A 25344-nucleotide genomic window follows, 5' to 3' on the forward strand; every position below is an offset into this window, starting at 1 on the left:
ACGTCCCTGAGGACGCAATAGATATCCCTAAGGTGAGAAATTATGCCTCGAGGCCGAGAATAACGACCTAAAGAATATGGTGTCCCCAAACCCGGAGGGGTGCCCACAATAGCCCATGGAGCGCTCCCGGCACACGAAAAAAACATGCTGTAGGGATGAAAATAAAAATTAAGAACAGAATGACGTCATTGAGACTTACAAACGTGTTAAAAGGGCGAGGACGTCTTGAAAAAGGACGTTCCAATTTTAACACGCGCCCGGGTGGCCGGCTAGATACCCTTCGCCCGGGAGTCAATTTGACCCCCCACCCGAGCAAAGCCAGAGAAGCCGAAGCCACCCACCCCCAACCTAAGAGAGCCAGAAACACCAAATTTACAGGGTATGTTGAACTGTACGTGAACCCACTTAGGTCAAGTGTAAGGTTACTAGGTCATGACCTTCGGGTCAAATAAGGTTAAACAAGGTCAAGTTCCAGGTTGGTCTCCAAAGTGTCCCCAGAACCTAGATAACTGTTTTTAAGCTAAAAGTCACACGCTCATTTAAGGTCACCGACCTTGTTTGACCTTTTGAAGGTCATGGTGACCAAAATCACAAAAGACTGTTCTCAGTCTTGCATTTGAATAAACGACAATGATTACGCTAGGCAGTATGTCTCCAAAAACAAAATGTCGGCCTACGTCATTTTCGGTCACTAACCTATTCTGGCCTCTAAGAAGTGTATAGCATATGTACAATGCGGTTCCTGCTATCAATAAATTCGAAATGAGCACCGAAAACTATCCCTTACAGCAAGCCTGAGGAATAAAACAGGTCGGTTTTGACCTTGGTCTGCCACTCATACCTGACCTTAGGTCAACGTAATTCCCCCATTTAACATGTGTTGCCTAAGAGAGCACTTCAGAGATGTATGCCTTTGTCAAACACTACGTTGTTGCATCAGATTGAACGATTCCCTGGAAATTAGCTCCGCTGAAATCATGGCCTGACTTTGACCCCCCATATGTCTGCGACCTTACAAGGTACATCCACAAATTTGATACTAAACAAACCGCCATTCAATTATCTACAGCTATGCAAAATTGGGCTGTGCCGCGCAGTTCGGAAACCATTCTGGAAAAACCTTCGAGGGGGGGGGTCAAGTTGACCCCCACCCGAGCGCATGTCAAAAGAAGCGGGACCAGAGGATCAAAGGGCGCGCCGCGGGTCTCAAAAATGCTAAGATTCAAAACAAAAATATCTGAAAAAATGTCCATTTACACACGACGCTGCTGCCGTGGAGTTGCCGCCGAACTGACTATAGGTTCAAACCACCTGCGGTCATAGTTCAGCTCAGGCAGATGACTATTCCCATAAAAACTACACACGGGAGCTTCCGTGCGTATAACCAAGAGGGCTCACTCTTACCCGCTACGCGGTACGTTCTCCGTCGCACACCTTTCAGAGCTTAGTTCGGACGGCAGCATCAACTAAATGCACATGTCCTCAGCACACTACCTCGGATGGCGGAGTGGTTTTGGTCACAAACAGCACGAGACCTCGGAGTACTTTATTGCATCGCAGACAAGCCTACAGTACCGTAACGATCAAAGGTCACAGCTACGACCACCGCCACCGCCTCACAGCTGGAGTTATTGAATGTCGTCTGCCGCAACAGGACAACTGAGGCGCCCCTCGAGCCCCAGCATCGTACCGGTCACGTGACATCGGTCGCGACGACTCCTTCCGTGCGGCTGGGCAACGCTACACTACGCCACCGACGCCAGGTGCTAGATATGACGAGCGGTCAGGGCCACGCAGAGCAGCCAGACCAGCGCCGCCGGAGAGCTCGGCGAGCTTTGGACGCCGTCAGCTCTCAACGCGACGGATTTTAAATCAGACGGAACCAAACGGGGAAGAAGACAAACAGCGCTAGCATGTGCCATTCAATCAATGACAGCGAGGGGTATCTACTGATAGCCAAGCTATTGGACGAAGGAAACCCAGCAGCACAGAACCTGGCGCGATCGGTCAAGAAGAGGACCATTGACCAACCGTGGTCCAGAATCACGGGAACAACACAAACTGGTCGGCACTGAGCTTCACATCTAAGGCGTCGACCTGCTGTTTATTACCCCCGCACACAGCGAAAAGCGCGCTGGTGTAGGCAAAACAATATCAAAAAGTATTGCAGATCCGTTCCAGCTCTAGCTGACATCACACACTGCTGCTGACTGCCGCAGACTTCCTACGGGTCTCCTGCGCGCAAGTTAACCATTCGGCGCACCTCGGCTACCGCCAAGCTAAAGCGCACACACACAGCAAGGTACCTTCAGCGGGGGCTAGTCTAGGCACGCTGTACATATATGACGCGGTGTCGCGTGATTCCCGGGCGGCATACCGTACCAAGATATACGCGTTTTTTTTTCTTGAGATGCAAGTTGTGGAAATCCCAAATACGGAGACAACATGCATTTGTATGCGCTCCTTGTCACTGAGCTTGTACGAGGAGATGCGATCATGACTTTAAAACATAGCCGCAGCGCCCCTCCATCGACACAAGAAAAAAACGCAGGAGTGAAAACAACACGTGCTCCCTGAAACCACAAGCCACCCGGCGACGAAACAAACTACGGCACACGCCATATGTCCTGGTAGACGACGCCGAAGACCGAGGCGAGACTATGCACAACAGCTGATACCCAAAACCGTCTGATATCGACCGTCACTGGAACGCCAGACGACAGTCAGCCTGGACAACAGAGGTAAACTGATGTCCGGTGATGACCGAGGCAAGACTACGAACAACAGCTGACATCCCTAACCGTCCGACATCGACCGTCACTGAAACACCAGGCGACGGTCAGCCTGAACAACAGAGGTAAACTGATGTCCGGTGACTCATCAGCTCCGTAGTTAAAAGATATCACCCCAAATGATGGAGACATTGACTAGAAATACAAAGGCACCACGACAAACCCGAAGTAATACCGTTACTCACCTGGGACCGAGCCCACGTGCCACCCTGCACAACCGTCGAACGCCGATGGGACGCGACCCGAGAAAACCCTACCTATCACTCACCCTCCACAACACAGCACAGGCCAGTGGTAGTTATAGTGCTGTTTGCCTGGCTCGGCGAAACACACAACTTTACTTGGGAGTCCCCAAAACTAGCCTCACTCGACCAACAAAGCATCTACAACCTCCTTCGCCCGCCCAAGGCTGCCAAAGCCCCGCGGCGCCGCGCAGGGTGCCAGCGGCCGGAGTAGCTGCTACGCTGACGTGCAGACGAGCCTCCCCGCGGCCGGCTCCGGACGGCCGAGGACGGCAGGCGCCCTGGCTGGCGGTGGGGCGCCAGAACCCACGCGCTTGTTGTCGGGGATCGACCACGCACGTCCGTATACGGCCCTGGGGAAAAAATACTATACGTGTGCCGTGAGGCAAGAATATTTCAGCTGCGGCCGAGAAAGTGTTACATGTCTAAATGATCTTCAATGACTCAACGACTTTGCTTTCTCTAAAAGCGTCCGCTATATGCCTAACAACATCAGTCAGTTTCCCTCAGCTACTCTAGGTACGCCAGCCGATTGCCGGATAACAAGGATGAGATACTGCGCGGCGGCCCTTATCACTGCCTGAGGTCCACAACCGGCACCTACTGCGCCACGGCCAGCGGCTACCGCGCGACGGCCGACACCTACTGCGCCACGGCCGGCACCTACCGCGCGACGGCCTGCCCCTACCGCGCCACAACCGGCACCTACCGCGCCATAACCAGCACCTACTGCGCCACGGCTAGCGCCTACCGCCCCACGGCCGGCACCTACCGCGCCATGGCCGGCACCTGCCGCGCCACGGCCGGCACCTACTGCGCCACGGCCGGCACCTACCGCGCCACGGCCGGCACCTGCCGCGCCACGGCCGGCACCGCAGCACACCTGACGCGCGACCCTCAGCCCGGTCTGACCCCAGGCCTCACTGCAGGGTGTTATCCGGGCTCCGTCTTGTATCCCGGTGCTCCGCCGTCCTCTCACCACCCACCGCTGTCCCACACCTGAGGAGCAACCTCCAACGATGGGACCTACGTGTAGTTTCGGCACGGGGCCTCGCAGCAGTCGGCACCGCCTTCTGGTGGCCTCACGCCGATCCTGAAGCGCTGGCGACTGCGGCGCCGCGCACCGGGCCGGCCGATGTGAGCTCACTTGGCCCTCTCCTCCCTGGTGACCTTCTCCAGCCGCTTCAGCGCCGACTGGATGCGCACGCCCAGCCGCGACTCGAAGTCGTAGTCCTTGTAGGCGTCGCGGGCCGACTCTAGCAGGGCTCGGCCCTCGGCCCGCCGCTGTGCGGAGAGAGGGCAGGGTCGGGTCACCGGGTCACCAAAGACGGGATCAACAGAGACGGATCACCGAACGCCCAGGTCAACAGCGATGGGGTCACCAGAGACGGATCAATAGGGGTCACCGGGTCACCAGAGACGGCATCAAAACAGACGGATCACCGGACGCCCGGGTCAACAGAGATGGGATCACCAGACACGGGTCAACAGGGGTCATCGGGTCACCAAAGATGGCATCAACACAGACGGGTCAACGGAGATGGGTCACCATACGCCCGGTTCAACAGAGATGGGGTCAACAGAGACGGGTCACCATACGCCCGGTTCAACAGAGACGGGATTAACAGACACGGGTCGCCATACGCCCGGTTCAACAGAGATGGGGTCAACAGAGACGGGTCACCATACGCCCGGTTCAACAGAGACGGGATTAACAGACACGGGTCACCAGACGCCCGGTTCAACCGGGATGGGGTCAACAGAGACGGGTCAATGAAGACGGGTCACCATACGCCCGGTGAACAGAGATGGGGTCAACAGAGACGGGTTAATGGAGGTGGGATCAACAGAGATGGGTCAACATAGATGGAGTCAACAGAGACGGGTCGACGGAGATGGGATCAACATACACGTTCATCAGACATGGTCAGCAATGACTTGCATGATTGACATGAATTCAATGACTTGCATTCAATGACAATGCAAATGACAGCAATGCCAGAACAGCAGCCGGAACATAGCCCACGCTACGACTGAATGGCCTTTAGCCCTGGTAATGATAATGTGCCCTGTAGTGCTCTACTTACGCAAGGGGTCTCGGAAGTGTTGGATGGAGTGGATCGAAATGAGGTTATAAAACGACAAGGGCCCACCCACCCTATTCGCCTGAGAATGTTGTTTCCCAAATCGACTAGTAAAACAAATAACATCAACTGTCTTAAGCCTTACACGCTCGCAATCTCAGCAACCCAAAGGATCTCAGGATGTTCCAAAGTCGAATTAACAGTTACAGCAACAGGAATAGTAGATATTCTACTTTTGATCCTGTAGTTCCACCACCAGATGCCAGCACCACTTCTCGGTGTCATGAAGGTTAATCCGTCCTCATCATCAAGTTAAAATTAATTCATTACATTTTTAATCAGTGTCATCATTATCAAACATTCCCCCCGGCATGGCTCCGGCTATGACCTGCCTGCATACAAAAGCAGATGAAATCAGCTATGTTAAATGAGGGGCAAATGAATACCCGCTGGACCTAAACTCATACCTAAGGCAGGCAGCTACCCGAAAGCTTATTTTCTGCTGCGGTGTGGTGTAAAGGGCAGAAAATTCGACAACAGATGATGTAGCAGGAGTCCAATCTATGCTTGACACCAATAAGTAGTGATGTTGATCCATGAACACGCAGAAAAGCAGTCGTACGATCAGATCGTAGTCAGCCATGCGTGGGATAGCCGGGCCAGGGGAGTGGCCGCCGACCGCGCACGGGAGCAGGGCTCAGATAAAAAATACCTGAAAGAAGGCCCTTAATTTTGTGATTTCATTGCTTGCTGGAGAAACTCCAGTTTTATGGTTTTTGCCACACTGTTTTTGACAGCTGGCACTCGAGGCCTCCAAATTGGTTCGCAGCTAACATGCTGCGACAAATATTATCCCTTGAAAAGCAACCGGCGAAACCTAGGCGTATGAAAACTCGGGCACATTGTGGGCCATTGATTGTAAGTTTTGATCAGCCTTTGCTCAGGTCGTGCCTTGGCATCTATTCTGTGGAGGCAGATGCCTCACCAATGACCCAAAATGCCTACCCGCTGGTGGAATTTCGCCTCCCCAGAGAACAACGTTGAAAAGTAGACGAATAACACTGTAAAGCTGGATATTTCTATATTCCGAATGGCACAGACGAGTCGAATAGGCAAGATTGTGCACAGGTGGGAAACAACTGTAGATATATATATATATATATATATATATATATATATATATATATATATATATATGGCATGTCAAACATGACATCTAATTATCCACCCACACACCCTTGGTCATCGGAGGGGGGGCGGCGGCCTTGCTTCCCAGTAATAAATAACTAAGTATACCCTGAGCCTGCCCCACACACTTTTTGAGACATCCCCATGCCTATGGCGCCCAGTGCCGCCGCCACTGCGTGACCGCCTCGCAGGGCCGCCTCACCTGCGGCTGTCCGCAGTACATGACCGCCAGCTCGTAGCTGGCGTGCGGCGCCACGTGCGGCCGGCTGCGGTCGTCGCGGCCCAGCACGAGCGCGCGCCGGTAGTGCCGCTCGGCCTGCTGCAGGCTCGTGTTGTCCAGCACGCCGCCGCTCACCAGGTGCGCCACGGCCGCCAGCGCCGGTAACTCCAGCGACGCCCGCTCACAGTCTGAGGCGGGGCAGGGGTCAGCGGCAGACAGCGGAGGAGCACCAGCAGAGAACGTCACCGCAACGGGACCCGCCAGGTGACACAGAGGAACAGCCTGGCCCGCCTACTGTCTGGGGCGGGGTGGGGGCGGGTCAGCGACAGGCGGCAGAGGAGCACCAGCGGACTCGGCCCGCCCACTGAGGCGGGGTGGAGGGGAGGCAGAGCGCGTCGTCTGGCCACACGCCAGGGCAGGGGACCCAACTATCACAATCACGAGTGATAATAGGCAGGCCGGCGGTGGGGGGACTGAAAATTAAGAAAAGACGAAATAGCAATGCAGCAGATTCAGCCCTCGAGCGTTCCCAACGCCCTGGCTATTCTAGCTTAATAAACAAACGCCTTAAAGAAAGAACAGAAAATATCATAACAAGTAACAAGAAGCCTGAAGCGCAATGCTGCTTTGGAGACATCCCCACTCGGTAGGTCGTGATGCTAAATGAGAATCGGCACCACGACCGCCGGTCCCCCGCGCTCGCGCCTCTCACCTTCAAGCACCGTGCTCCAGACGGCCGGCAGGCAGGAGGGCAGCACCACGACCGCCGGTCCCCCGCACTCGCGCCTCTCACCTTCAAGCACCGTGCTCCAGACGGCCGGCGGACAGGCAGGAGGGCAGCACCACGACCGCCGGTCCCCCGCACTCGCGCCTCTCACCTTCAAGCACCGTGCTCCAGACGGCCGGCGGACAGGCAGGAGGGCAGCACCACGACCGCCGGTCCCCCGCACTCGCGCCTCTCACCTTCTAGCACCGTGCTCCAGACGGCCGGCGGGCAGGAGGGCAGCGCGTTCCACAGGTAGAGCAGTTCGTAGGCGTGCAGACGGCAGGTCAGCTGGGCGAGCGGCGGCGGCGCCGGCTGCCGCAGCGCCGCCGTGCGTCGCTGCAGGAAGGCGTCCAGGTCGGGCCGGCCGGCGCCCGGCGGCAGCGCGGCCGACAGCAGGCCGGCCGACAGGGTAACATCGCCTGAGGCGCCCGAGCAGACTGGGGGAGGGACACGGAGAGGGCGTGAGGGGGCGGGGAGACGGCACGCCGGCCGACAGGGTAACATCGCCTGAGGCGCCCGAGCAGACTGGGGGAGGGACACGGAGAGGGCGTGAGGGGGCGGGGAGACGGCACGCCGGCCGACAGGGCGACCTGACCTGGGGCGCCCGAACAGACTGGGGGAGGGACACGGAGAGGGCGTGAGGGGGCGGGGAGACGGCACGCCGGCCGACAGGGTGACCTGACCTGAGGCGCCCGAGCAAACTGGGGGAGAGGCACGGGGATGGCGTGAGGGGACAGGGAGATGGCACGCCGGCCGACAGGGTGACCTGACCTGACGTCACCAAGGCGGAACGCACTCGTGAGAGCTGGGGGCAGACTGGGGAAGACTGGCAGTCGGTGAGGTAACGGAATAGCTGGCGGTAAAACGTCCGTATTCAGAGCGAAGCACCGTTGAAAACGGGCGCGCAAACACTTTTGGCACCCAAACCGCACAGTAATGTAACGTCTTCAAGAAGGCCAAGGCAAAGCATGTCTAGGTGTAGACGGCCAGCATATATTCTAACAATAACAACCAAATATCTGATTTGACAGTCTATACATCACCCACTACGAGTTCATTAATGACAGTAGTTTGGGAGCTCCGCAGAAGCGAAGAAAAAAACTGTGCTTGTCAGCCAGGCCAGCCAAACATGACAATCACATACCTGGTACCAGCAGCACATAACAACGAGTGGCTAAACTCCACTCCGGAAGCCAGAACCATACCCGGGTATGCCAGCAGGCAGGCAAACATTTCAAATCTACACATCTCATACCGCATGCCAAACGTACGTGCAGGTGGGCTGACTAACGCACTGAGATAGCGAATAGCGCTGCACAGTGCGAGGGTGTGTTCGGGTGAGTCCTGACGGACCGGGAGTGGAGCCCCCCCCCCCCCCCCGGACCTCCAGCAGGCGCTCGGAGGAGTCTCACCAGCGGCCAAGTAGTGGTAGAAGGCGCGGGACCAGCGGGACTGCTGCGCCAGCTCGGAGAACGCCACGAACGCGCCGACCCAGTCCAGCTGCAGAAGCCGGCACCAGCCTGAAGAGACGTCAGGCGCGTCACCAACTGGCACGACCGATCGGCCCGGTGCCAATGAATACTCGCCATCAGGCTGTTCACAAAACACCTCGCATGGCCGACGTGGGAGTGAGCTGAGCCAAAATCGCGATGAAAAATCCGAATTGTCACAAATTCCAAAATCGGGCATCCGAATAAAATTATACGGCCTCGACGATGCTACGTGCTGTCTAAGGGCTATCCATTACAAGCTGTGTAAAACAAATACAAACGCGTCACAGCCCACAAAGTGTCCGGGAGTAATCCATCGTCCCGTTTTCCCACAACAGATGTCGCATTCGTCGCACTGACCTATTTCATGGAGGCACAGCAGTCGCACCTCTTGCTGCTGACCCTGGCTAGCTGCCACCTCATAGGCTGCGATGGCGCCCTCCAGATCCGACTGCAACGCCAGGGCTGTTCTCACGCACAGATCTGACGTAACGGGGCAGTCCAACAACCAGGGAGCGACTACATGATCAACACAGTTGCATCTAGAAGGCTAGCAATGTCCTGCGTGACACCCACACGCGGCTGACGGGGCCGCGCTGGCGCCGGTGTTTACCTGCAGGCGGAGGACGCGGCCGCGGAAGAACTGGAACAGCGCCGCCTGTCCGTAGCGACCGGCCGTCTCCCGCAGCAGGAGCTCGGAGGTGGCCACGCCGGCTGCCACGTTACGGCCGTCCAGCGAGAGCAGGGGCCGCACCACCGAGTGGTACCACAGCAGCGCCAGGCTGGAGGGTGGGGAGGTGGTCAGACACATCACCGACTGGCACCACAGCAGCGCCAGAGGAGGTGGTCAGACATACCACTACAGGGGTACCACAGCAGCGTCAGGCTGAGTAGTCCGAGGGAAAAAACATGTCCGGGCATAGACGGGAGCGGGCGAGATGTCCGGGCATAGACGGGAGCGGGCGAGATGTCCGGGCGTGGAGGAAGGGAACGAGATGTCCGGGCGTGGAGGAAGGGAACGAGATGTCCGGGCGTGGAGGAAGGGAACGAGATGTCCGGGCGTGGAGGAAGGGAACGAGATGTCCGGGCATAGACGGGAGCGGGCGAGATGTCCGGGCGTGGAGGAAGGGAACGAGATGTCCGGGCGTGGAGGAAGGGAACGAGATGTCCGGGCATAGACGGGAGCGGGCGAGATGTCCGGGCGTGGAGGAAGCGAGCGAGATGTCCGGGCGTGGAGGAAGCGAGCGATATGTCCGGGCATGGAGGAAGCGGGCGAGATGTCCGGACGTGGAGGAAGCGAGCGAGATGTCCGGGCGTGGAGGAAGCGAGCGAGATGTCCGGACGGAAGCGGGCGAGATGTCCGGACGGAAGCGGGCGAGAGGTCCGGATGGAAGCGGGCGAGATGTCCGGACGGAAGCGGGCGAGATGTCCGGACGAAAGCGGGCGAGACGTCCGGACGGAAACGGGCGAGATGTCCGGGCATGGAGAAAGTGGGCGTGCTGCCCGATCACTTTGTTTAACCAAATCACAAGATCACATAACACCGTCCAAAAACCAGCATGACAGTCAAAGTCATCAGCACAGCTCTATCGCCCGACGAATCCATCGCATGGCGAATGTCCCCTCCGACTAACGTCTGTCACACCAACAATATCCCAACACGGATGAGGACGACAGTAGTATCGATTTCTCCGACCAGGTACCTGGCCAACGGCGCTCTCATGTCCCGCGAGGTTCTGCAGAACATCAGCGCCGCCAGCGCCGCCGACCGGTCACTCTGGAACCCCAGCAGCTGGACCACCTGCGAAGAAAACGCCGCTCGGAGTCAGGTCAGGCGGTGTCCGTCACCTCCGCTCGGCGTGCCGGTCTGCAGCGTCTTGATCCGAGCATCGTGATGCCTGAGCTGCATTCGGCTTCAACCACCACCCATCGACAACAAGCGCCACTCTGTTGTGAGTACTTAGAGCTGCCCAAAAGCAGTGCCGTCATCGCATCATTCCGTAGACATGGGACAAAAAATGAGGTATATAAAAGCCCTGTATCATGGCTACCCGGAAGCCTCCTCTGAATGTTCTCACCACAACAGCTCACTGGGTGGGTACGAATGCTGGCTGAGCAAACACCAAACGGCCAAATGCTTGAGTTCCAAGCAGCTGAACGCTACGGCGGAAGATCAAGTCCGCGGGCACCGCGCTGGCCGCCGTGCTCGCGCTAAAAACATCGGGCAGGGGGGGGGGGGGGGCGAGCAGTAGCACGCGGCTCCACACCTTGACGAACTTGGACGGCAGCAGTGAGACGCAGAGCTGGAACAGACCGTAGCCCAGCGACACGGAGCCCATGAGGGCGCGCACAGCTTCCGCCGAGACCGCGCTGCAACAGCCGGCGGCGCCCGTCACACACACAAACAAACACACCTCACACACCTCACCCGCAGCGCAGGAACGCCTGGGCGCCCGCGGCCGCCCGGCACGCGAGCCGCCGTCGCAGTGTTGCGGGTGGGGTTCCCTCCGTTGACGGGTCCTTCGTAAGACAGATGTCACGGCAGGCCACCGCTCTTGTCAACACTAACTTCCCTGACCACCGACTGCCCCACTTTCCCTCCAGATACCAGCATCAACTGTGATGGCTCACACTCGCTCACGCTGGTCCACGCTTCCCCTTCCAACGTATGTCCCCGGACCGATGCGTTCTTTTTCAAACCGTGGTCCCATCCCCGCGACCATACTCACTACCCCGCGTTCACGGCCAATGCAACGCTCACTACTGCTGGTCCATACCGCCCTTTCTGTCCAATATTCAGTGCTCAGAGCCAATTTTTCAGGGCGTCCATAACAGTCCACACATTCCCCAAGAGGTCTGCATCAATCAAGCCGGGCTCGCAGTTATCCCATTCAATCCAGATAGCTCACACTCTCCTCCCGTCCAAAGGTACATGTTCCCGCGGGACCCGATCCCGCCGGCGACTGCCGCCACCTCAGCTACACGCATTCCCCCCCTCCCCCTCCCCCCCCCCCGGACCCTGTCCCTCCGATGTCCTCCCTCACCTGAGTTAGACTCACTTTCCCCGTCTCCTCAGGTGTCCTTCCTCACTTAAGCTACACCCACTCCCCCTGTCCCCTCCGGTGTCCTCCCTCACTTCAGCTACTCTCACTCACTCACTCACTCCCCTCCCCCCGTCCCCTCCGCTGTCCGCCCTTACCTCAGCTACACTTACTCCCCCTGTCCCCTCCGGTGTCCTCCCTCACCTCAGATACACTCACTTCCCCCTTTTCTCTCCAGTGTCCGCCCTCACCTCGGCTGGTCCACACGGAGCCGGGTGGCCGAGCGGCGCAGGCCGCCGCCGCCGCCGCCAGCGGCCGCTCCCGCGCTCAGGCTCGGTGAGGAGGAGGACGTGGGCAGGAGCGGGCGCGCCGGCAGCGGCGGCGGCTCACACCCGGCCGGCTCACCCGGCTCGGCCGCTTGAGACGACAATGGTGCCGGGTCAACGACCGAGCACCGGATCAACGGCGTCATCACAGCACAGGACTCGTGCCAACAGTATCGGGACAGCCCACGGAAACTGTATCATCAATGTGGAATCGTCGAGGGGGTGTGAAGCTTACGCGACCGGCGCCGGGTCGCGGACAGAGCATCGAGGGGGAGGGGGAAACACGCCAGCGTCCGACGCGCACTTCTGTGTGATGATGATGATGATGATGATGTGGGGTTTTAGGGCGCATCGACTGCTGAAGGCCATGCAGCGCCCATGCACTCCCGTGTGAAATCATCGGTGAGGCAGGCGAAAGATCGACAGCTCGGGGCTTCTGATCGACAACCACACGTACGGCAACGGCCGTCTCACCGTCCAAACAACGCTTCTAGCGTTTGAGTAAGCAAAAGCAACGGGAATGCGACTGCAGCAAAAACTACAACGATAACCGCGGAACACCGCACAGAGCACACACGTGCCCCCCGACGTCAACGGCCCTACCATCACCCGCGCCGGCCCATGCACAAGGATCATCAGAAAGCCTAACGCTTGCTCCTGCATAGTCTGATGACAGGCTCTGTTTCGCCCAATCGCCGCGACTGTTGCTGTAACAGTCGTTCTCACGGGCGTTAGCGTATATACGCTTGCACCGTGGTATACAACCGTTGAGTTTCCTACGCAAGAGTTAAATGATACAGCTGCTAGCGACAGCTGCCGCCTTGCAAACTTGACTGACGCAAACCAAATAAGACTACCGCTCTCATAACAGCCCCGATCCGAAGCCCGTGAACACTTGTCTAGCGGAGGCACGCTGGTAACGGGACGGCCCGGACGAGACGGGCGACGGGCGCTCACCGTCCACAGGCACCTCCTGCTGCACCTGCCGGTACATGGCGCTGATCTGGCCGTAGATCCTGTCGTAGGTCTTCCAGGCGCGCCGCAGTCCCCAGCTGCCCTTCACACAGCTGCCCAGGTCCTGCCAGAGCGGAGGGGACCGACTCACTACACCGGGGGAGGAGAAGCGTGGCGAGGGCCTCCCCAAGGTACCAGCTTACCACACCGAGAGGACCATAGAGGAGACTTCCCGCGACTTAATGACGCGCTCAGCTGCTAAGGCTACATGGCATCGCCCGCCTCTCACCCTGGCAGGAAGGGCGGATACCGCGGGAAATCAAAGCCCATGCCTCTGGTTTTCCAGACGCTACACTACCGGCACCCCAGCGGAGACTTCCAACAGAACAGAGACAAAAGATTTACAAGGGAGTGTTCCACATCTGTATGCAGTTTTCAACTGAAACAGTCACCTAGAACATCATTCCGTGCAGTTAGCAGCGCTGCCACACTTAAGCTCCTCTATTTCTGAGCTGATGAGCCCATGAAGATGTGCAGACTATTTCAAGGTCACCCAGGTATCCATGACACCATGATGATAGCATTTCCATCCTGCCATTTCATTGGTTATGCAGCAATCAAGGCCTGGGAATATATAACTGTCCAGTCGTCCATATCTAACGTTCGTTAGCACGATTTTCAGATATAACGGCCGTCCGTAGGCTGTTGGGAGTGCTTCAAATTGGAAAATATTGAAGCAAGCATGAAATATGATGAAACAAGCTCACTTACAACAATTGGTATACTTTTCAAGTGGAAAAGACCACTCGAGACTGCAAAATTGTCTGTTTAGTAACTATGCTGCTATAATAAGTACGTCGTCGTTGTCGTTGATTACGTCGTCGCGCCTTGCACAACACTGATTGTGAACCCATTGCCGGCCGTTATATCTGACGATCGCGCTCACGAACACCAGATATGAACGCCTCGACAATAATATTTTTATTGGCCTTGATCGCCGCATGGCATATGAAATGGTAGGATTTCAATGACGTTGTTATGACATCATGAGTGCTAAGCTGAATGAAATACTCTTCCCGATATACCTTCCCCATTTTCGCGGGCGTGTGGCTCAGAAACTAGACGGGCTTTCGTCTTCAGAAAGGCAGGATTGTGGATGGCACCAAACGTCTTCAAGATAGCTATTTTAGTTCGAAACCCCGCATAAATGAGGAAAGCTCCCTTTACACAATGTTGTGCCAGGTATGATGACACAATCACACCATGAAGTATTAGGGGGCATATTCGCTAGAGAACTTGTGTCATATAGAGCAGTATTTTCCACTTTAGAGTATGCTAAAAGTCGAAAGTGAGCTAAATTCACCACATCTGAAGCTTGCTTCTGCATCTTCAAAAAGGAGCACCCTCTTCAAGATGGCCTTGTCTACATGTTATGTAGGACATTTGTGTTTGCCTCCGCCAAGCATCTGTCAGATACAAATTGGAAGTCCAGATCCAGTGTCATCATAAAGCAACTGCAAGGCTTCTTTAACAATGGTTATGGGTAACCACACATCTGGGGTGCATATTTCTTATGTCATCCAACAAAGGCTTATGAAGTGCACTCCTCTCCAAACTATTGGCGCCAAAGGGAAAGATGAAGGGATAGATGAAGCACAAGATGTGGCAGCAAGCAGCCCAGTGAAGGACCTTGGCAGCGGTCTGCTGTTTGCTGACCTCACCTGCTGCAGGAAGTTGAGGACGGCAGCACAGACCTGGCAATCGGCCACCACGATCTGCCGCTCCAGCAGCTCCACCACTTCCGCCTCCTGCCACGGACATCAGTGGTTACCAATGGACGTATGGAAGGGCTATGTTGTCAGCTTTGCAGCACCTTAGTGCGAGCCTGCCAATGGAAGTTTCCAGTGACAGGACCAAGCCTGCTGGGCTGGATGGATGCTATTGTTTCAGCCGTACACTACAGACTGTGAAGGTTTGCACCAACTCCTTCCCATTAAGCCCATCTATGATAAACAGTTGAGCTGTCTGAAGCAGCCTATGGCAGCCTGCGGCACTTGTGTGGCAGCCTGTGGTATGCGGTGTCCACAAAATGGGACCCTCTTTATGGGGATGTTGAGTGGGATGATGTGATCACATGCAACAGAAGACGTGACATGCCTGGAGCTGCTCAGTGCCCTTCAGCTTGCTCTTTAGCTGGCTGACAAGGCCGGAGCCAGGTGCCACAGCCTTCTCTGTCACCTTCAGCAGTTGCAGTGTCTGCTCCAGCTGAGCTGTTTCAAATGTCACAACAGCACTCTGTTGGTAAAACATCAACCCAGATTATTCACTGATGGGAACTTGGATGAGTGCCACTAACCCACATAAATAATGTGATGTAGTCCCTAGTCTTGTAAATAGTTCCAGATGACTACCCCATGACTTCAGGAGACTTTTAACACTTCATCACTCAAAGATGGTAGAAATGCCCCACTTAAGCTCCTCAGCTCCTAAGCTCCTAGCTTACGCTCCTAGCACAATCAATATTGTACAGAGAAGAGTCTCTAGATTGGTAGTTTGTATGATTAGAGCACTGCCTTTTGGATTCATGTGGCAAGATTAGTTCCAGGTAGATTCATGCCCCCTTAGATGCCAAGATGCACCACAAAAAGTGGTAACATTCACATTTGAGGTCAGGTAATGTCACAGGGTAGAAGGATCAGTGCCAAACACCACAGCATGTTAAGCTTTTGTTGTAGCATTATGAAATTGTACTGGACTTTGATAATCAGTTAGTGAGATCAGACTGATGTGCCACACACCACTCAACATTGGCTCTGATATAAAAAGCCATCCAATCAAAAGACAGAGGCAAACCTTAAAAACTGAGATATTGATCATGTAATTAATTTCATGAATGACATAAGACTTGAAAAATGTGCATACAACATAAGGGCCTACTTTTCATATCACAAGAAAATCCAGTAATGTTTCCTGACCGAGAAAATATCTCAGTCTTACTGGCATGACAAATCAGCTCAACCACTGCCATAAAAAACATTATTTTACAATACTGGATCATAATATATTCTGTCCTTACTTGCATCATCATTATGCCAAAGAGCAGCAAGGGCACTTACCATGACAGCAGCATAACACTGTGCCATCCTGACATGCCAGTTTTCATCGTGATGACGGAAGAGTTCTTCAGCTTCCACCACACGGTTGTTCAGAAACATATCAATGCTTTCCCTTGCTAGCTCCATGTTCATTTCTGTGGGTTAACAATGATCAGACAGCCCTTCTGCTGTATGGGAGTCACAGCCATCACAGCCATTCACATCACTTCTGCTGTATGGGAGTCACAGCCATGTGCCAACATGAAATATGCCAAATTTGTCACTGGCATCATGCATGCTGTTGCCCGGCAGTCCATCAAAGCAAACAAATTCTTAATTAAGGAAAAAACTTGGGATATTATGGGTACAAGGAGGGCATCAAAAGAGCCATAGGTTAGCCTGTACAATAGTTTATTTGGTCTCATATATGTAGACTAACACTTCAACCAATACATCTGCCTATGGTTTCAGGCATTTTTGGTTATGTGACCCAATCCACAACAGCCAAGGTCACCATTTTCTGTTAAGTATGGAACATTAACTGGACAAGATTATCTGGTGATGTCCTGAAGGATTGTGGTATGGGGCCCTCAGCAACCCTTTTTTGTTCTTGGTTTTGCATTTTTGGGAGGATTTGGTGTGACCAAAAGTCACTGGCTTCACACCAGGATGAATTTTTGGCCAATCAGGATAAAATGGGGATGGTTTGATGTTGATCTATCGCACAGGCGCCAAGTGTGGGGTTGTCAGGTACTCCATAGACATGCGCTTCCAAATTAAAAGCGTCCAAATGGGCACAAATGTTTCACTCATATTACGAGGCATCACATATTCAACGCAGGGCACCTTAACCTTTCGATGAAGTACTCAGCATTACCTAGCCACTCCCAACCAAACCGAAACAGCAAAATAACTTAACGAAGCCCACCAAGTGCAAAACCAAAACCAATGCCTCGGTAGCCGAAGTCAATGAGAGCTATTTTAGTGACTTTCGGCGGAACTTGTCGCATTTGCGCCGAAATTGTAGCGACGCATGAAGGGGAATAAATTATGTGCGGGCATATCCAAGGATATTTGCCACAAAGTCGCCTTTTTGTTCTGTTAGATTTACGTGGTATGTGCTTTATGTGCCATGTGCTCTGTGCGCTATATCCTTTGCGTGCTATCACCTTCAGGTTATTTCCACTCATTTTATGTCATTTTTCTCGGAAACATACGTGCGAACCTCGCCTTCTGTAGTCGCTGGCAGCCAACTGAGAATGGAATCTCACGTTCTGAGAGTCGCGAATCTTGTACCTAGCACATGCTGCACCGCTTCTCTCACCAGCAGCCAGCGACGCTTAAAAGTGTTTCCTATCTCATCTGTTGGTCGTGGAGCGATCGACTGGCAGCCAGCTCCCTTGCTTTTGTTGGAAAGGGACCTTCGGCACAAGGCCATACAAGCTGCGTACGTGCCACGTAGGACTTTCTCTCGTGCTGCTCGCGAGGAGCCCTCACCTACGCAACGTGTGGGCCTGCCTCCATCGCTGCCCGCCAGGACTCATTGGTTAAATCACCTGTGGCGCACTTAGCTCGCCGTGAGAAAAAAACTCGATGAAATTTCTATGATCATGAGAAATGATCATGAGAAATCATGAGAAATTTCTAGTAGCCCTTACGGAATGCGTAGAGATGCCATGCAAGATAAAGGCGTTACCGAAACATGAACCCAACTACGACGCGTCCTTCTTAACCTGACTTAACCTGCTTTCTGAGGCTACGCATTGATCGATCTGCTTTTCCCAATAAATTGATCGCTAGACACGTAGAGGAACACCAAGTTAAGGCCAGCACGCGTCTTAACACCACTTATAAGTGACACCCTCGAATATTAGGTATGCATATTGAGACAAAACGATGCCAGTACGGAGGGAGTACGACATATAACGAAAAATTAGGATTGATATGCGAATGTGTTATCTCAAAATTTCTGAAGAACTCCATTTCCTGAAATTGCGTTAGATGCAAGGCAAAGTTATATGCACATGGAAAAGGGTCAGGGTTGTTAACTACCTACATGCCCACCATTCCTCCGCCGGCTTTACATAGCGTAGAGGCGAAGGCGCCCAGCACCTAGCTGTCGGTGCGCCAGGCCGATAAAGTTTCAACGCCGTGAATGTTTGAATATCCGTATGGACGTAGCCTTTCCCCCGATGGGGTCGGCGTATCACAGGGCCACCCCCTATTAATCATCCTGGCGCGCATGTCCAGAAAGAGCGGCCGTGCCAAAAGCCGCAAGAAACCGCCGGCTCGTACGCTGTCCTCCCCTCCCCCGCCCCCACCACCGCCACAACTCCACAAAAAACATGAGGTCGGCGGCGGGCAGATTTGACATGCCGCACGCCGTAGCTGTATACAGTGAAATGAACCGTATGGATAGCGACACGCAGCCATGGTTTTGTCGGACGAGTCTGGTTCAAGGAAAATGATGGTAGTATATCGAAGTCCTGGAGAAACCCTGGTGTCATCTGGGCAGGTACGCACATAGAAGCGCACCATTCGCAATGGCTTCAATAGGAGGGTCCATGCCTGTTGTTCCCAAGGATCAAGAGTGGTTCCAGAATCACTTCGGTGATAAGTGGATCAGTCGCCTCCTCTCTGTGGGGACACCTGAGAGACCATGTCTATGAAGGTAGCTGCAGGCAGTCACTGAGATCAAGTCAGAGCGGCAGAAGAGAAGACCCGAGCGGTCCACATTACTCTGAGAGTGGACTTTGCGGGCGATTTCGTCAAACGCATTTGGTCGTTTGAGCCGCCCACACCTACACCATGAGTGGGATGAAATTGTCCTTAGATCAACACCAGACGCCTCATAATTGTGCAACTTCGAGTCACTTGCCTGCTGCGCCTCATAAGCAGCTCTAAAAAGCAGACATGCGTGCGTGCAGACCTCGTGACTTTTCCGTCGTTGAGCAGATTTGTCTACTTTCCTCCCACCCCATGGATATAGCGGGGTTCGGTAGCACGCTTGGTTGCGAGTCCGCCGGCTGCTACCGGCTCGTCTACCGGGGACTCAGGTAGGCCTGTAACTCTGAGAACGGCGCGAGCCCAGTCCAGGAACTGATCTATTGCTATTCAGTCACATATATTCTTACGTGCTCTTCCAGGATGCCGTAGTCCGTATTCAGCAGCCCTCCAACATCTGTGTAGTTCTTCGGACATGGATCACGCATTACGAGAGCCTAAGGTCATCAGACCGTGATCAGGTGCGCTGTCGTGTAGTCAAGGGTTTGGCCTACACCATGCCGTTCACGTGGCGACGCCGCCGACAATCTACCAACGACAATGTATTTCCGGGAACAGCCGGACTACAGATGACACAATGTCACCAAAAAACCTACAAAGCTCCTCACTGCTAGAGCGACTGGCTACACCTCAGGTCTGATTCCCCGGCGCACCGTTTTCGATATGGCCTGGTATCGCGGTGCTCCCACAATCTGTAGCACGCTGGCTGTTATTTTATGCTACCGGCCTGAAGCGACCACATGGGCCGGCCATCTGGCATGTCCGTCGAACGTTCGATGTGCAGGTCCGAGACGACGACCGTCACCCGGCGACACTGCAGCGGCCCGAGCCGACGACCGTCACCCGGCGACACTGCAGCGGCCCGAGCCGACGACCGTCACCCGGCGACACTGCAGCGGCCCGAGCCGACAACCGTCACCCGGCGACACCGCAGCGGCCCGAGCCGACGACCGTCACCCGGCGACACTGCAGCGGCCCGAGCCGACGACCGTCACCCGGCGACACTGCAGCGGCCCGAGCCGACGACCGTCACCCGGCGACACTGCAGCGGCCCGAGCCGACGACCGTCACCCGGCGACACTGCAGCGGCCCGAGCCGACGACCGTCACCCGGCGACACTGCAGCGGCCCGAGCCGACGACCGTCACCCAGCGACACTGCAGCGGCCCGAGCCGACAACCGTCACCCGGCGACACTGCAGCGGCCCGAGCCGACGACCGTCACCCGGCGACACTGCAGCGGCGGACAGTGGCTCAGTCCTCCGAAGAGGGCTGCTCGTACAACCAGCATGCCCCCTCCCCCCCCCCTCCGAGACCAAAATACGCATGCCCCAACGTGAATGCGAACCAAACCGGCCACTCAAATGAACGCTAGGTTGGCAGCGACATGTGCCAGTTTAGCCACGATGTGCACTGCCCCAGGCAAAACGCATCAATGCACTCGCCGAACCCCTCACTCCGCACGCGGCGCGTTCGGGTTGTCGCCCTTGTAGAACTCCTTGAGCAGGGCGATCGCCTCGTCCACTCGCTCGGCGTCCTGGACGAACGTGGCGTCCGTGGGTAGCAGCCGGCCGGGCACGCTCAGCACGGAGCCGCAGCCGCCGAACCGCTGGTTGGCGCAGCCGTACCTCACAGAGCGCACGCCCAGCTGGACCAGCGCCGCCGCGCACATCACACACGGCTCCACAGTCACGAACACGTCCGTGGCGCCCCACACGGCCGCTGCCGGCACGCCAGCCGCTCCGCACTGCCGATAGATGGCATCCACGCAGTTGAGTTCGGCGTGGCGCGTGGCGTTCTTGGTGGCGTTGACGGTGTTGCGGCCCGTGGCCAGCACGCGGCCGGCGCGCACCATCACACAGCCGACGGGCACCTCCTGATGGCGGAGCGCCTCGCGCGCCGCCGCGAACGCCGCGTCCATGTGGCGCCGCCTGGCGGCATCGTCCAGTGTGACGTCCTCCCCCGTCAGCGCCGCGTTGCCCGCCGCCGGGCAGGCGTACTCAGCATGCCTCGCGGCGTCACCTCCCGGTGGGTCGCCGTCACAACCCCGGGCGAGGTCACCAACACTCTCTGTAGCGTCGTCCCCGTGCGGGACGGCGCCACCACCCTGGCCGGTGCCGTCCCGCGGCCGGGCGTCACCGCCGGCGGGCGAGCCCATGGTCGGGGACGACACGTACCGCACTGGAGCGAGCGCGGCGGAGGCCACACTGCCCGGCCCGGCTAGCCGCGTCCGGCAGTGATGTCGATCGTGCCCGGCTAGCCGCGCACGATCGACATCAGCGGCTCGGCGTGCACGTTCTGGAAGTCGACGCGCGAGTCCAGATCCTCGTCAATCTCGCCGATCACCACCACGTTGTCGCCACGGATCAGGTACAGACCCAACACCACCTGGGGGGAAGGTCTGGTCACCACCGTGATCACCACGGATCAGGCACAGAACCTGCAGCACCTGGAGAGGGGGGGAGGCGATAGTAGTTGGTCACAAACGTTGTCATTATGGTTCACCAACGTTACTTCTATTCACATGCAAAAGCAATGCGATTGTTCCAAACAAGTCACCTTCATCCAGTCTAGAATGTCATATCCGTATCTATTTCTAGCGGGGAAAACGACCGGAATACAAATTTGTAACCTATGTAACCATTTACGAATGTTTAAATGTCTACTTTATATTTATCTACGTTTCGAGATCTTACTTCACCGTCAGAGACCTCTAAAGGCAAAATAAATAAATTTTACAATTGTAACAATGCAAGTTGTGCATTACTATATGAAAAACATATTTAAGTTCAGAGAAAAAAATGAAGCATGACCAATTGCAGTAAGACAGAATCCTATAAGGAATTTAATTCATATAAAATACCTCCACGATGGAATAATACAAAGACATCAACACATTACCACAATCACATCTATGATACTCACCGCCAACCACTTAATAACTCAAGGGTTGTGGGAGAGTTTGCTTGCCTATTTAATCCTGGTGAGTTCGCTTCCCTTAAATTACTCCGACTGGTTTGTATGGGTGACCTTGGGTTCATAGTGCCTGCCAAGCATGGCTTGTTCCGTGCACCCTGAACCCACCACTCAAGCCGTACTGTCCAGATCGCCGGATAACTTAGCCTCCGCCCTTGCGCCAGACAGGAATGCGGATGGTTTTACGTCCCGCACAATGCTGCGACACGGCCGCCCCGGGCCAGAGTCGACGCTCGTTGGCCAGCTGTCAGCTGACTTTTCCATCTGAATTGGGCCAAACAATGCGCCCGCTCTGGAACTCGTACCCAGCGCCGCTGGATTACGAGGCCAGCACCTTTCCCCCAGACCACGGAGACGGCGTCGTTAATAAACATGCTTTCCCAAATTTGAAGTTGCCATAGAAAAGTACATTGACAGCCGTCGTGAGGGTGTCGTTGTGGTTACACCAAGGTAGTGTATGGAACGAAGTTTACAGCTTTCGGTATTGCGTTTGAATTGATACACCACGTTGGTGCATTTTAGTTCAACGGGTTGGTCTGGGCTGTTTCTCATAAGAAACTTAGAGATTTTCCTTCTGCGATAATAAATGATAATGCCTATTTTGTGGTCGGTCTTGTATTTTACATGTCGAAAGGCGATATCCCGTAATTTTTCGTCTTGCTAACATTTGCATGTATATATATATATATATATATATATATATATATATATATATATATATATATATATGTAGGCCTGATGTCTGGTAAGTCTCGGTGGAAAAAGCAGCGTTTCTGGGAGCTCAGGGCGGCGTACCGCTGTAGCCGGGCCTCACCTGCTCCACGCCGGCGCTCTGGCTGTACACACGCTCGTGACTCTCATCCAGGATGATGTTGATGGTCTGGTCGAAGCCTTTCAGCGTGCCCACGATGTTGCGGCCATCTGCTGTGATGACAGAGACGGTGTGGCCCACGTAGGACTCTATGCTGGAGGCCATGGCGCACCCACTCGGCCTGCGGCGCGGACAGCAGCGGGTCCGGTTAGCGCACCGGATGCGTTGTCGTGGGAGACCAGGGCCGAGAACCTTGACAAAGATAAACCCAAGGCGCCCAATGTTTGACGTCAGAGGGTGGGAAGAAATGTGTCAAGCATTATGGCATGTTAAACCTTCACCACTAAATTCTGCCCTTGACCTGGATTGGTGCAATCAGATTGTAGGGATCAGGACCCAACAACACACACTGGTTAGAATGAAGTCTTGATTCCTGACATCCATCCATTCAAAATGCTTTGATTGAAAGATAAATAGGGAAAAGAACATATGGTACTGTAGTTCACTCTTTTTCACCATAAATCATTTCTTCTGATCACTCATGAGTGTACAGTTCATTACAATGAACTAAGGGATAGGGGTCTGTTAAGATTGTTTTCTAAACAGGAGGCATTAATTGGCTGTAATGGCTCAATGATCCATCTCAAAATAACACTGGCAGTTGGTGACACATAAAGCCCTGACCATTATGGATGGCTGGCTGATGAGGTTTTTTCTCACTCTGCCCTAGGGTTTAAGTTGCAGGATCATATTCAGTTGGAGATGGGGCCTTCAGCACCCCCTTCCCCAACTTGCAGCCCAAGGGTTGAGCTGAGCTGCTGAGCTCCCTCCTCAGTCTTATGCATTTGCCTGTCTGCTGAAGCTGCTGGCTGTGAGAAAGCTCTCCCTCTATGCCAATTCAGGGTCATTAGGGCAGGGTTGTAGCTGGGTGCCATCCAGATAACTGCTGGTGTTATGCTGGTGTTTTCTGCCCACTGGTCAAACTGGGTACTCCTGCCTCTCACATCTAACACAACAGGGCAATGTGTCATGTCAAACATGTCCATATGCATATTGACACCCAGTGTTGCTACAACTGCCCAGACATTTTATTGCATAGCCAGCTTGGTTACATGCCTGTAACTGTTTTCCAAATGTCTTTAGAAATTTATTTATATCAAAGATGCCCAGGTTTGAAAACTGTCTGCTATATGTGGTGCAACATATTTGGTACATCCATTTGCATCTAGTCAAAATTAGTGAATATAACACTATGGAAAAGATGACACAGTGTAATGATCAAGTATTGGGAAAATACATTTTTGAAGCATGTTTCTAATCACTCAAAAATGCAGCACCAATCGACTCACCATGCAGGCTCTAAAGGCCAGAAATATGTAAAAGTACATGGAAATTGAAACCTTATCAACATGGACATTGTCCTTTTACTTGTGATAAATGAAAAAACATAAAATTGTGCAAAAGCAACACCAGCCTTACAAGTTTACAGTACATTTCATTTGCTTGCAAAATGCAGTCAGTCCAGTCCGCAACAAGTCACACCTCTGCCCCAAACACCTTGACCAGTTTGGTGCACTGAACTAGGCACTCACATGAACAAAGCTCAAGGCAGACCAAATTGAGCTAAAATTGCATATCATTCTGGCAGAAAATAATGTTTTAGAGCATTTTCACCTATACTGTCCCAACATCATAATTCCCAAAAACATTGTCTCTCTATGCACTGCAATTAGTGCTGAATATGTGCCAAACAGCCAAACTCTGACCACTCAGATCTATCATTTATATGTAATGAATTTCTAGTGCAGTTGCCACAGGGATATGTTCCAAGCATTGCATTTTTACCAGTTTAGTAATCAGGCTGCAGAAAGAGTAATGCATTGAGGGCTGAAAGAGATGGAAAGATGAAATGTTGACAAAAATGTTTATTAAAACTGTCTCACAAGTAAGGAAGCTGATGAGCTAAATATAATTTATGATAATGCACCAAATCCCACAAAAACCATGCTGCACAAGAGCAGCAATCACAGGGAAGTGGTGGATTAACAGGCGCAGGAGCATTATAAAATGATCACTTGTCCCGGACCTTCCCTAACAGGTAAAAAGGTCTTCTCCCTCAATAGGCATGAGTACACTAAATCATAGCCAAATGGTGCCAAATACACCTCCCTGACGAAGCTGCTTGCTATGCTGCCTGTCACGCCATAGCAGAGGTACTGTTAGCAACGCTGTGCTGATGGAATAACTGCCACCTGCCTGTAACGTTAAAATCGCAGAATGTCAGCTACAAGCCCACGATGAACGGTGAAAACCGGACAACCCCGAAAAACGTTTCCAACGTTTACACCGCGACGAAGATTCCCGGCGTTTCCGCGTTGTCCAACGCAACTAACGCGCCAAAATTCGCAAACTGAGCGCAGTAGCGAACGCACGGGCAGAGTCTAAAAAGCCGACATATGAAGCAGACGCGCTCGTTCTCCGACACCATTCGTCCAATCGACTTTAAACTTTCACCAATCGATTCAGTGCAACAAGATGAGCCATGAGGTGACAATATCAAAACCTTTCCTGAGGTCA

General features: G+C 54.1%; 3 protein-coding genes across 3 annotated transcripts; all 3 read right to left on the bottom strand.

Moving 5' to 3' along the window:
• Positions 1-3926: 3926 nt before the first annotated feature.
• Positions 3927-17153, bottom strand: LOC119106987 (tetratricopeptide repeat protein 39C). Its single transcript, XM_037230332.1, has 15 exons — positions 17051-17153; positions 16220-16353; positions 15261-15398; positions 14825-14911; positions 13107-13227; positions 12149-12240; positions 11211-11227; positions 11050-11152; positions 10486-10583; positions 9396-9564; positions 9143-9233; positions 8705-8812; positions 7606-7729; positions 6509-6656; positions 3927-4318 (listed from the first exon to the last, which is right to left on the bottom strand). Exons 1-15 carry the CDS (start codon positions 17070-17072, stop codon positions 4178-4180), a joined length of 1593 nt encoding a protein of 530 aa, XP_037086227.1. The 5' UTR covers positions 17073-17153; the 3' UTR covers positions 3927-4177.
• A 3280-nt stretch (positions 17154-20433) lies between these two features.
• Positions 20434-20835, bottom strand: LOC119106989 (tRNA-specific adenosine deaminase 2-like). Its single transcript, XM_037230333.1, has one exon. It carries the CDS (start codon positions 20833-20835, stop codon positions 20434-20436), a length of 402 nt encoding a protein of 133 aa, XP_037086228.1.
• Positions 20836-21140: 305 nt separating this feature from the next.
• On the bottom strand, positions 21141-25111 carry LOC119106986 (U6 snRNA-associated Sm-like protein LSm8). Its single transcript, XM_037230331.1, has 3 exons — positions 25024-25111; positions 22771-22948; positions 21141-21368 (listed from the first exon to the last, which is right to left on the bottom strand). The coding sequence occupies exons 2-3, from the start codon at positions 22930-22932 to the stop codon at positions 21237-21239; spliced, it is 294 nt and encodes a 97-aa protein (XP_037086226.1). The 5' UTR covers positions 22933-22948; positions 25024-25111; the 3' UTR covers positions 21141-21236.
• Positions 25112-25344: the final 233 nt, after the last annotated feature.

The sequence above is a fragment of the Pollicipes pollicipes genome, unplaced genomic scaffold (assembly GCF_011947565.3).
Source record: "Pollicipes pollicipes isolate AB1234 unplaced genomic scaffold, Ppol_2.1 Scaffold_6575;HRSCAF=7793_pilon_pilon_pilon, whole genome shotgun sequence".
NCBI lineage: Eukaryota > Metazoa > Arthropoda > Thecostraca > Pollicipedomorpha > Pollicipedidae > Pollicipes > Pollicipes pollicipes.